The 12,756-nt window shown below is 46.3% G+C and overlaps 1 protein-coding gene and 1 long non-coding RNA gene across 3 annotated transcripts in view; one reads left to right on the top strand and one right to left on the bottom strand.

Moving 5' to 3' along the window:
* The window catches only part of PREP (prolyl endopeptidase), a 191,485-nt gene that overhangs the window by 127,890 nt on the left and 50,839 nt on the right, over positions 1 to 12,756 (bottom strand). For both annotated transcript variants that reach the window (XM_073576097.1, XM_073576096.1), the window contains exon 7: positions 10,142 to 10,247. In XM_073576097.1, coding sequence (XP_073432198.1) covers positions 10,142 to 10,247 — 106 coding nt within the window. The remainder of the gene's footprint in view (positions 1 to 10,141; positions 10,248 to 12,756) is intronic.
* On the top strand, positions 1,083 to 5,409 carry LOC141089641 (uncharacterized). The gene is made up of 2 exons (XR_012232359.1): positions 1,083 to 1,136; positions 4,896 to 5,409. It is a non-coding gene; the product is annotated as an uncharacterized lncRNA (long non-coding RNA).

Genomic DNA, 12,756 nt, shown 5'->3' with positions numbered 1-12,756 from the left:
CCAGTATGCATCCGCGTACTTGGACGACATCATTATCTTTAGCGATGACTGGGACACGCATTTGTCAAAAGTACAAGCCGTTTTAGACTCCATAAAAACAGCTGGGTTGACTGCCAATCCCAAGAAATGTACGTTGGGATTGGAAGAGGCTCGCTATCTGGGATATAGCATAGGGAGAGGCGTCGTGAAGCCTCAAGCCAATAAAGTGGACGCTATTCAAAATTGGCCACGACCGGTAACCAAAAAACAGGTTGGAGCTTTTTTAGGGATCATTGGTTATTATAGGCGGTTCATCAAACATTTTGCGACCATCGCAGCTCCTCTCACAGATCTTACTAAGGGGTCGAAATCTGTCACAATAAAGTGGAACGCAGAAGCAGAGGAGGCTTTTCAGCGATTGAAAACAGTCCTCTGTGACCAACCAGTGTTGGTTGCACCAGACTTTAAACGGGAGTTTATTGTCCAAACGGACGCCTCTGGGGTGGGCCTCGGTGCGGTTTTGTCTCAAGAAGTAAATGGCGAGGAACACCCAGTGGCCTATCTAAGCAGAAAGCTTATGAGAGCAGAAAAGAACTACAGTGTAGTTGAGCGGGAAGCCCTGGCTGTGAAATGGGCCCTGTGCACCTTGCGCTATTATTTACTAGGTCGCCAGTTTAGACTAGTGACGGACCATTCGCCCCTAACGTGGATGTCTCGGGCAAAAGAAGGCAATGCGCGGGTGACACGCTGGTTCTTAGCATTACAAGGGTTTAAATTTTCCGTTGAGCACAGGGCGGGAACAGCGCACAGAAATGCAGATGCGTTGTCTAGAACGCACTGCTTGGTGACTCGTCGTGTCCGACCCCACAGGCTCGAACAGAGGAGGGGGGTGTGTGAGGTGCCAAGGGGAGAGGTACTAGAAAACAGGTATGTTTCTCCCCGTTTCATTTCATATGTCTCCCTGTACTGATGATGAAGCCAGTTTATTTCACTGTAATCCAGTCCTGGTTTCCTTAGTGATCAGCATGGAAAGGACTGGTAGTTCCCCCTCCACTAATTCAATCCAGGTTTTGGCTTCCTGACTGGTCCAGCTGATATAATCAGGAGGAGCTGGGATCTGAGAGTCTATCTCGTCTGCTGAGCTGGGAGCTGACACAGTAAGATTACATGGACTTCTTTGCTGTTATATAGGTTTATTTTGTAGTTAGCCTGCTATTGTTAGTTAGTGGCCAGACGGCCTTAGATGTTTTATTTCATGTTTGGCATGTGTAACATTGAGTAACAAGTGTGCACAATAAATATGCCGTGTCCATATTCATGTGGAAATTGCTAGTCTGCTGAAGTGACTTCATAGCCACACGCTTGTGCCAAAGCAAAGATCCCAGCTGAGCTGTCTATTCCCCACACACCGCATATACAAAAAAAAAAAAAAAAATTCCAGGTCTTGGACAGATGAAGGTTGCACACGGTAACGATATATATGAGGTTATATTTTATCAACAAACTAAAGCTACAAGCTATATCCAGTGCATCCATCTTACCTTTACTATGTACCTATAAGAAAAGGAATTTTATTCTAACATTGAGAGCTATAGATTTTTCATTTCTTGACTGTGAGATTGACATTCTTGCCAGGTAATATTTTCACTTTCTATAAATGTCTTTTTTTTTTAGAATCGTGCAATGTAGAGCTATGTAAGAAAAACACTTTGCCAACACATACGACCACTTATTTCTGTGCAATAAAAATTCTGAAAAATATTTTATAGGACTATAAAAAAAAACCCCAGATATAATAACTGCAATATCAAGACTGAAAATTAATAAAACATTTTTTCTAAAACTATGCTTTCTAAATTTCACAAACAAAGGCTGGAAAAAAATAGAAACGTAATAAACAAAGGAAATGGCAACTGAACGGCATAATGCTAAATAAATGGGGAGATTCAATTTCGAGAGAAGCCACATAACGATCAATGGAGGGGATTAAAAACCATTAATGGTATATTAACGCAATGTAAAGGTCAAAATTACAATAGCATTAGCAAATGGTTTGTGGGGGCTAATGTCTTCTTTTCCTGCCCTGCTGACACAGCAGAATTGAAGACCGGCCATTAATAGTGTTCCAGCTGCTGAAAGAGGTCATTAAAAATGGAGCTATACAGCGAGCGATCGTTCTAATAAATCAGTATTATAGCCAAAAAGAAAATGAAAACTGGAACGCCATATCGATAAAGAAAAGACTATAAAGCGTAAACTGAATTTCTGAACAAGTAAACACATCTTAAGTCAAGTTGTGCAGGTTCAGATTGCTGCTGGCACGTCAGATAAGGCCTGTTTCACACTTCCGTTTTTTCAAATCCGTCAAAATCCGTTGGTTTCCATAAAATAACGGATCCGCCATTTTTTGCAGGATCCGTTTTTTTGTCCCATAGACTTCCATTAGTGGTTACCGCGGATCCGTCAAAAAAACGGATCCGTTTTTTTAAAAACGGATCCGTTTGCATCAGTTTCCGTCAAAAAAACGGAAACGGATCCGTTTGGCGGACACAAAAACGGAAGTGTGAAACAGGCCTAAGCATGACAATAATCAACTGGGAACAACACAGATGCAGTAATGTGTCCCAACCCACATCATGCATAGTACTGATAGGAAGTCAGCCGAGGACAACATCTACAGGAGTGTGGCATGTTCTTCCTACAGAGGAAATACGAGACGTCATGTATAACAACTATGACAGCAATATGGTCAGCACTCTGGGCAGGGTAATGGTGCTACATGGTCGGTTGTATATCTAATGAATATGAAGTATTTAACCATGACACTCAATTTGCATTTATAGAGATGTGTTTATTTCAGCTCTTGTATATACAGTAGAGGCCATTCGGGGCCGTGCTCACGGCCATTTGTGGGAGGAGCTGTTGCATGAAATTCTGATATGATGCCGGTCTGATGTATGTACGGTGTATTTTTAATGTGTGCGCTGTGCTTGCGCGACGCGTCAGACGGGTGCGCTGTGCTTGCGCGACGCGTCAGACGGGTGCGCTGTGCTTGCGCGACGCGCCAGACGGGTGCGCTGTGCTTGCGCGACGCGCCAGACGGGTGCGCTGTGCTTGCGCGACGCGCCAGACGGGTGCGCTGTGCTTGCGCGACGCGCCAGACGGGTGCGCTGTGCTTGCGCGACGCGCCAGACGGGTGCGCTGTGCTTGCGCGACGCGCCAGACGGGTGCGCTGTGCTTGCGCGACGCGCCAGACGGGTGCGCTGTGCTTGCGCGACGCGCCAGACGGGTGCGCTGTGCTTGCGCGACGCGCCAGACGGGTGCGCTGTGCTTGCGCGACGCGCCAGACGGGTGCGCTGTGCTTGCGCGACGCGCCAGACGGGTGCGCTGTGCTTGCGCGACGCGCCAGACGGGTGCGCTGTGCTTGTGCGACGCGCCAGACGGGTGCGCTGTGCTTGTGCGACGCGTCTCACGAGTGCGATCTGCTTGTGCGACGTGTCTCACGAGTGCGCTCTGCTTGTGCGACGCGTCTCACGAGTGCGATCTGCTTGTGCGACGCGTCTCACGAGTGCGATCTGCTTGTGCGACGCGTCGCACGAGTGCGCTCTGCTTGTGCGACGCGTCGCACGAGTGCGCTCTGCTTGTGCGACGCGTCTCACGAGTGCGCTCTGCTTGTGCGACGCGTCTCACGAGTGCGATCTGCTTGTGCGACGCGTCTCACGAGTGCGCTCTGCTTGTGCGACGCGTCTCACGAGTGCGCTCTGCTTGTGCGACGCGTCTCACGAGTGCGATCTGCTTGTGCGACGCGTCTCACGAGTGCGCTCTGCTTGTGCGACGCGCCAGACGGGTGCGCTGTGCTTGTGTGACGCGTCTCACGAGTGCGCTCTGCTTGTGTGACGCGTCTCACGAGTGAGCTCTGCTTGTGTGACGCGTCTCACGAGTGAGCTCTGCTTGTGTGACGCGTCTCACGAGTGAGCTCTGCTTGTGTGACGCGTCTCACGAGTGCGCTCTGCTTGTGTGACGCGTCTCACGAGTGCGCTCTGCTTGTGTGACGCGTCTCACGAGTGCGCTCTGCTTGTGTGACGCGTCTCACGAGTGCGCTCTGCTTGTGTGACGCGTCTCACGAGTGAGCTCTGCTTGTGTGACGCGTCTCACGAGTGCGCTCTGCTTGTGTGACGCGTCTCACGAGTGCGCTCTGCTTGTGTGACGCGTCTCACGAGTGCGCTCTGCTTGTGTGACGCGTCTCACGAGTGCGCTCTGCTTGTGTGACGCGTCTCACGAGTGCGCTCTGCTTGTGTGACGCGTCTCACGAGTGCGCTCTGCTTGTGTGACGCGTCTCACGAGTGCGCTCTGCTTGTGTGACGCGTCTCACGAGTGCGCTCTGCTTGTGTGACGCGTCTCACGAGTGTGCTCTGCTTGTGTGACTTGTCTCACGAGTGCGCTCTGCTTGTGTGACGTGTCTCATGTCTGCGATTTTTCATGTGAGGCGTCTCGTGTGCATTGTGCAAAGTATTTAGTGTAAAATGTGCTTGTATGACGTGTCTTATGTGGGTGCTATGCTTTTGTGACATGTTGTAAGTGTGTGCTGTGTTTGTGATTTGCCTGATTAGTGCGCTTTAATTGTAAAGGGGATCCATGCACAGTTCCCACACGGGGCACTTTGTTTTCAGTGTTCACACAGTTGTATATTGAGCAATAAACATCTTTCAGTAAAAACGTATAAAAAAATAATTAGACTGTACACAATTACATGTGCTATATGAATTCTATAAGCCAGCTAATTCTCAGGAATTCTTACCATTTAACTCAGCAGATTGTGCATTACATTCCACATATTTTAATTTTAATATTAATGAATGTTACTTTGTAATGGATTCGGAGTGAATAATTCATGGTGGTTTTGTGTATTTTTTCAGGATTTCAATTGGTTTTCAGTGAATAAAAGAAACCAACTCAAACCCCAAAATCTCTTCCCAACAGGCTGGGATCCAATTTTCTCCTTTAATGGATTTCAATTACCGTATTGGTAAGATATGACCGAACCAAAGGAAATGGTTTAATGGCAAATGCAAACTCTCTCAACAAGTACGTGTTCCCCAAGGTCTCTAGTCACCAAGGAAATGGCAACTAAATACAGACATCTTAAGAACAGTGCGCCTAATGCCAAGCGCCAGAAAATGACTAGAGATCATGAATATGCCAAAGATTTTAAAATCCACAGCGTCCGGATTATTGCAGTGGATTCCATACTAAAAGTCAAGTATTAAAGTATTACAATAAGTCACATCTGTGGTAGAACTCAGAGATCCTATTGCTCACGTCTGCTGCAGATTTTCTAACAAACATTGACACATGTGAACATGGTTTTAAGATAAATATCAATATGGAAGTTCACAGTCATAATTTAGAATTAAAAATATATTGGCTTTATTTTATGGCAGAACTGCACATTTCATTTCACTTAATATGGGCCAGGAATAAAACAGACAAGTTGAATTACTGCAGTCCATTACTTCCTCTGTAGGAAGGAGGACCCCCGCAGAGTGTCTGGGCCAGAACCAAGGGGACCGCCATCTGAGTTCCTAAGGAAACAGTACCCGGGGAGCAGAGGAGGAGAGTGGACTGCTGAGAGTGACAGGACAGCAAGGGGAGGGGCGAGTATAAAAGGGACAGGGAGGGCGCAGGGTAGTCAGTTGGTGATACGTCAGACACGGAGCAGGAGACGGAGGGGGCGTGAGAGAGAGGGAAGGACACTGATAGTTGAGAGAAGCGACCAGCATTAGAGGGTAGATACGCAGTGGCCCTCAGGAAAGAGGCGCCGAGCCTACCGACAGGGGACTGTCTCTCCACCCCAATCCTGGGTTACAGCTTGCCCCCGGTCATCCTCGGCCATTACCGCTGAGCTCGAGCCCTCCGCGGCCTGTCCGCTCCCTCTCCCAGCTGCTGCCATTCCTCTTCAGCCCGCGGTTGCGGCCTGCCCGCTGCCACCCGCGGACGCTGCCGGTTCACGTCAGCCCATGGTTGCGGCCTGTCTATCACCGCTCACAGCTGCCTTCACCCCGCTGCAGTCGGCAGTGGGGGCCTGTTCCTCGTCAATAGAGACACTCTGCACATAGCCCCAGGCTGTGCACGAGGCCAGTAAACCGCCACTCTTGATCACTGCGACACCACCCTGCTTAGGGACAGGAGTCCCATTGAACTCGCTAACAAGCGCAACCTCGCTGTTACAACTGGGGGGTTACTTCATCTCAGGACTCCATCAGGGCCTGTTGTGCCCCAACTCCTCCTGGGCGCTGGGGCGCCCGAAGACTAATCCAAATCTTCAGCAGCTTGGCCCAGCGGCTGAGACTCCACAGCAGCCTCATCAAAGACGCCACAGCAGCCTCATCAAAGACGCCACAGCAGCCTCAACAAAGACGCCACAGCAGCCTCATCAAAGACGCCAAAGCAGCTTCATCAGCAACGCAGCTTCCACAGAGACGCCGAGGGACGTCAGGACGGATAAGTGAAATTATAGAGTATAAGGACTCGGAGACGGCCATACCGTGGCCCCACTGTAACCGGCCTCGCCCGGGTTAGCCGTGTTCTTTCCAAATAGTGTTTGGTTGTACTGAGTCCCTGCGAGGACAACTGTTGTTACCCCTTTTTGGTTGCCTAGTATAGCCCTAGCGGCTTTAAATGATAAAGAGTTTGCTTTTCAAAGTTCAACCAGTCTCGCGACTCGTCACTGCATCCTGCTAACCTGCTGTTATCTACACCTCCATGCTAAGAGAGGTATACTGTTAAATTAACCTGGATATATTAGCCAAAAAGGACATAAAAAAATGTGTGGATTTGTAATACACTGCTCAAAAAAATAAAGGGAACACTTAAACAACAGAATATAACTCCAAGTAAATCAAACTTCTGTGAAATCAAACTGTCCACTTAGGAAGCAACACTGATTGACAATCAATTTCACATGCTGTTGTGCAAATGGAATAGACAACACATAGAAATTATTGGCAATTATCAGGAAACCCTCAATAAAGGAGTAGTTCTGCATGTGGGGACCACAGACCACATCTCAGTACCAATGCTTTCTGGCAGATGTTTTGATCACTTTTGAATGCTTTTTGTGCTTTCACACTAGTGGTAGCATGAGATGGACTCTACAACCCACACAAGTGGCTCAGGTAGTGCAGCTCATCCAGGATGGCACATCAATGCGAGCTATGGCAAGAAGGTTTGCTGTGTCTGTCAACGTAGTGTCCAGAGGCTGGAGGCGCTACCAGGAGACAGGACAGTACACCAGGAGACGTGGAGGGGGCCGTAGGAGGGCAACAACCCAGCAGCAGGACCACTACCTCCGCCTTTGTGCAAGGAGGAACAGGAGGAGCACTGCCAGAGCCCTGCAAAATGACCTCCAACAGGCCACAAATGTGCATGTGTCTGCACAAACGGTTAGAAACTTACTCCATGAAGATGGTCTGAGGGCCCGATGTCCACAGATGGGGGTTGTGCTCACAGCCCAACACCATGCAGGACGCTTGGCATTTGCCACAGAGCACCAGGATTGGCAAATTCACCCCAGGCGCCCTGTGCTCTTCACAGATGAAAGCAGGTTCACACTGAGCACATGTGACAGACGTGACAGAATCTGGAGATGCTGTGGAGAGTGATCTGCTGCCTGCAACATCCTTCAGCATGACAGGGTTGGCAGTGGGTCAGTAATGGTGTGGGGTGGCATTTCTTTAGAGGGCCGCACAGCCCTCCATGTGCTCACCAGAGGTAGCCTGTCTGTCATTAGGTACAGAGAAGAGATCCTCAGACCCCTTGTGAGACCATATGCTGGTGCAGTTGGTGCTGGGTTCCTCCCAATGCAGCACAATGCCAGACCTCATGTGGCTGTAGTGTGTCAGCAGCTCCTGTAAGATGAAGGCATTGAAGTTATGGACTGGCCCGCCCGTTCCCCAGACCTGAATCCGATCAGGGATTCATCTGGGACATCATGTCTCGGTCCACCCACCAACATCACGTTGCACCACAGACTGTCCAAGAGTTGGCGGATGCTTTAATCCAGGTTTGGGAGGAAATCCCTCAGGAGACCATCCGCCGCCTCATCAGGAGCATGCCCAGGGGTCGTACAGTAGGGAGGTCATACAGGCACGTGGAGGCCACACACAATACTGAGCATCTTTTCCTTGTCATGAGGCATTTCCACTGAAGTTGGATCAGCCTGTAATTTGATTTTCCACTTTGATTTTGAGTATCATTCCAAATTCCGACCTCCATGGGATATTCATTTTGATTTACATTGATAATTGTTATATTTTATTGTTCTGAACACATTCCACTATGCAATGAATACATTTGCAACTGGAATATTTAATTCAGAGATATCTAGAATGTGGTATTTTAGTGTTCCCTTTATTTTTTTGAGCAGTGTATTACACGAAAGCAGGCATGTAAAATAAAAAGAGAAGAGGAGGCTATAACACCACTTCCTGGTAGTAAATTAGGAAGAAGATTTAGCAAAACTAAAAGCATTGTAAAATGATAGTTTTCACTAAAAGTACACTGAGGATCTTAGTGAAAGCTTGAACGTCTTCTTTAAAGGGAACCCGTCTATCAATTCATGCTGTCCTAACGAATCTGGCTGCATGAATGCAACTAGGTACATTTTTCTCTGAATTGCTTTGGTTTTTCAAAGCAAAAAATAGTTTGAAAAGAGATCAAAGATTAAAAGCAAAAATGTGACTAGTCCGGGTCCATCCCAGGACGGCTTCTTCCTACACCACCATAGTTGATTGACAGTTGTCTACCTTGTGAATACATAGGGAGAGACATAGTGATCAACTAGAGCAATTCAAGTACATACATGGGGATGATCTGTCAGTCACCTGGAGTGGTGTGGGAAGCAGAAGGCCGGCGACGACACCAGACCTGGCTCCTCAAACTTTGTGCTCTCTGAAACACCAGAGCAGTTCAGAGATTAACATACCAGGCTGCAATATGCAGCTAAGCGCTAATTCATGTTGCCTGTACTTGGGGCGGCATGAATTAACTAACAGGTTCCCTTTAAGCCCATGTTCTGAAGAGCTGTAAGCCACCAGTGCTTAAAGGGGTTCTGCCACCATAAAGAATATATTTAACCAAGCAGAAAAGGTGGAAATAAATGGTTTTGTAATTTACAGTTATTAAAAATTATGCTCCATTCAAAAAATAACAAGCTTTCATCTGCTGAAGTTTGCCCCCCCCCCTGGCGTTATTCCGAGTGGCCGATCAGCTGGCCGAGTTTGCGCAGTACCTGTCATCATAAGATGTCCCCCAAATCCCCTCCCCCAGTGAGCACGTCTTCTCCCTGCATTCAAGCTCACACAGGTCTGACAGTGCAGGGAGCAAATTCTTGAAAGTGGCACAGACACACAGAACCAGGTTTTTTCTACCCAACTGGAGAGCAGCATGACATGGGGGCAGACGGCAGAGACCCTGATTCCAGCTGTGTGTAACTTACTGGGCTGCTTAGTGTAGTTTTGATGAAATCACATTTTTATCAGCAAAAGCCATCACCAGAGAACCAGTAAACCTGCTGCCATGTAGTGCTTTATATTCATGAGCTCTGTATAACCCCGCTCCCACCACTGATAGGCAGCTTTCTGCCTATGCACAGTGTACACAGAAAGAAGTCACTCTGTTGCATGGGTGGGGTTATTCACAGCTCAGTATTCAGAGAACTGAAAAACAATGAATTTTATCAAAAGTGCAGCAAGCAGCCCAGTAACTGACACATCACTGGAGTCCGGGTTTTCTCCCCAACATCATGCTGCTCAGAGATGTGGCAGCAAAAACCTGTTGACAGATTTCCTTTAAGTTCAAACAGTGCAGCTGACTTCACAAGAACAAACCACGGCCAAATGTTGTGGTGAAAGGCAAATCAACACAGCATGGTATGGTTTGGCAGCCACGTTCAGCTACACTATTTGGTCTTGCCCTTCACCTGAAATATCTAGTCGCCTATATAAATGTGCTCTGTTAACAAACATTACCTGTACTTCAGTGTCTACAAGTGAAACCTTTAGGGTTATGGACCATATTACTTTATAGCTACTGTACATTTATATGATTTTTATTTTTCAAATATAAAAATACCTGAGAACATTCCTGGATGACCCATACTCACCAGTAATGCCATTTGGTTGCTTGTGTAAATCACAGTACCATAGGCGGTTGACTGGATCACAGCCTTCTCGGATAGACAATATGACGTACTGGCCATCATCTGAAACCTATAAGAATAGATAATAGTGAGCAAGACTATCATATCAATTAAACTAGGGAAATTACTCATACCAAAGAATCTACACTTGGGAATGCAGTATTTTACACCGTACACTAGGTAACTGTGCAGTGTTATATGGCTATATGGCAGATTGCACTTTCTACAACCATACACATCCCTTGGTGAAGCATCTAATGTGGCTTTTACATCAAGTGTCATTTAGAGAGGTAGTGTTACTGCTCCAGACAATGAACGACAGTGGTGGAAGAATATTGGTGACAATACACTACAGAATTGTGGATCATATCGACATGTCTGACTAGCAACTGGATTCCCAGCTTGCCAACAATCACCAACATTGAAAGATCTTTATTACCACAAGTCGGGTCAAAGGGAATCTGTCACCAGGTTTCAGGTTTATGCTAACCCATCTGAGAGCAGCATGATGTAGGGGCAGAGACCCTTATTTTAGTTACGTATCTGACTGGGCTGCCTGCTGCAGTTTTGATTAAACATGGTTCTATCTAGCAGTTCTCTGAATGTCGAGCCCTGTGTAACTCCGCCTATTCCACTGATTGACAGCTTTCCGTGTACACTGTGCATAGACAAAAAGCTGCCAATCAGTGGTGGGGGCTGGATCACACAGAGATCATGCAGGTTTACTAGTCCTCTAGTGGTAATTTGCTAATGAAACCGTGATTTAAAAAAAAAAAACACTCCGCAGCCCAGTAAGTGTAAGATTGTTGGAATCATGGTCTCTATCTCTACATCATGCTGCTCTCAGATTAGATAGCAAAAACCTGGTGACCCTTTAAAGTTACAAACTTTTTTGCATAACTACAGTTGTGGCCAAAAATATTGACACCCCTGCAATTCTGTCAGATAATACTCAGTTTCTTCCTGAAAATGATTGCAAACACAAATTCTTTGGTATTATTATCTTCATTTAATTTGTCTTAAATGAAAAAAACACAAAAAGAATTGTCCTAAAGCCAAATTGGATATAATTCCACACCAAACATTAAAAATGGGGTGGACAAAAGTATTGGCACTGTTCGAAAAATCATGTGATGCTTCTCTAATTTGTGTAATTAACAGCACCTGTAACTTACCTGTGGCACCTAACAGGTGTTGGCAATAACTAAATCACACTTGCAGCCAGTTGACATGGATTAAAGTTGACTCAGCCTCTGTCCTGTGTCCTTGTGTGTACCACATTGAGCATGGAGAAAAGAAAGAAGACAAAAGAACTGTCTGAGGACTTGAGAAACCAAATTGTGAGGAAGCATGAGCAATCTCAAGGCTACAAGTCCATCTCCAAAGACCTGAATGTTCTGTGTCTACCGTGCGCAGTGTCATCAAGAAGTTTAAAGCCCATGGCACTGTGGCTAACCTCCCTAGATGTGGACAGAAAAGAAAAATTGACAAGAGATTTCAACGCAAGATTGTGCGGATGTTGGATAAAGAACCTCGACTAACATCCAAACAAGTTCAAGCTGCCCTGCAGTCCGAGGGTACAACAGTGTCAACCCGTACTATCCGTCGGCGTCTGAATGAAAAGGGACTGTATGGTAGGAGACCCAAGAAGACCCCACTTCTTACCCCGAGACATAAAAAAGCCAGGCTGGAGTTTGCCAAAACTTACCTGAAAAAGCCTAAAACGTTTTGTAAGAATGTTCTCTGGTCAGATGAGACAAAAGTAGAGTTTTTTGGGCAAAGGATTTTTACAGGATGAAAATGATGAAATGGTAAGACAGGATGTTGAGAAGGCTGAACTTTTAAATTCCTATTTTGCATCTGTTTTCTCTCAGAAAGGAAATGTAACATCAACTGTTATTCACTGTCCTATTAAGGGAATAGAAGAATCCAGGATATCTATAAACAGAAAGATAGTGAGGAAACACTTAGCTAGCCTAAATGATTTCAAGTCTCCAGGTCCAGATGAATTACACCCCAGAGTACTGAAGGAGATAGCAGAAGAAATTTTTGAACCCCTCTCTATAATCTTTGAAAATTCTTGGAGAACAGGAGAAGTGCCAGAAGACTGGAGAAGAGCAAATGTTGTTCCTATCTTCAAAAAGGGGAAGAAGGTGGACCCAGGTAACTATAGGCCGGTGAGTCTGACTTCTATACCAGGAAAGATCTTTGAACAAATTATTAAACAACATGTATGTCAATACCTGGATAAGAATGAAGTGATTAAACAGAGTCAGCATGGGTTTGTAACTAATAAGTCATGTCAGACTAACTTAATTTCCTTCTATGACGGTATCACTGATTGGGTGGATCAAGGAAATGCTGTAGATATAGTATATCTTGACTTCAGCAAAGCATTTGACAAAGTCTCTCATACAATCCTTATTGAAAAAATGATTAAGTATGGAATGGACAAGGCAACTGTTAGGTGGATTCATAACTGGCTTAGTGATCGGACCCAAAGAGTGGTCGTAAATGGCTGCACATCCAGTTGGAAGAATGTCTCAAGTGGGGTACCACAGGGCTCTGTCCTGGGCCCT

Source organism: Dendrobates tinctorius, unplaced genomic scaffold, assembly GCF_039654945.1.
Source record: "Dendrobates tinctorius isolate UK_male_01 unplaced genomic scaffold, ASM3965494v1 ptg000046l, whole genome shotgun sequence".
Taxonomy (NCBI): Eukaryota; Metazoa; Chordata; class Amphibia; order Anura; family Dendrobatidae; genus Dendrobates; species Dendrobates tinctorius.
This window is presented reverse-complemented; position numbering and strand designations above follow the sequence as displayed.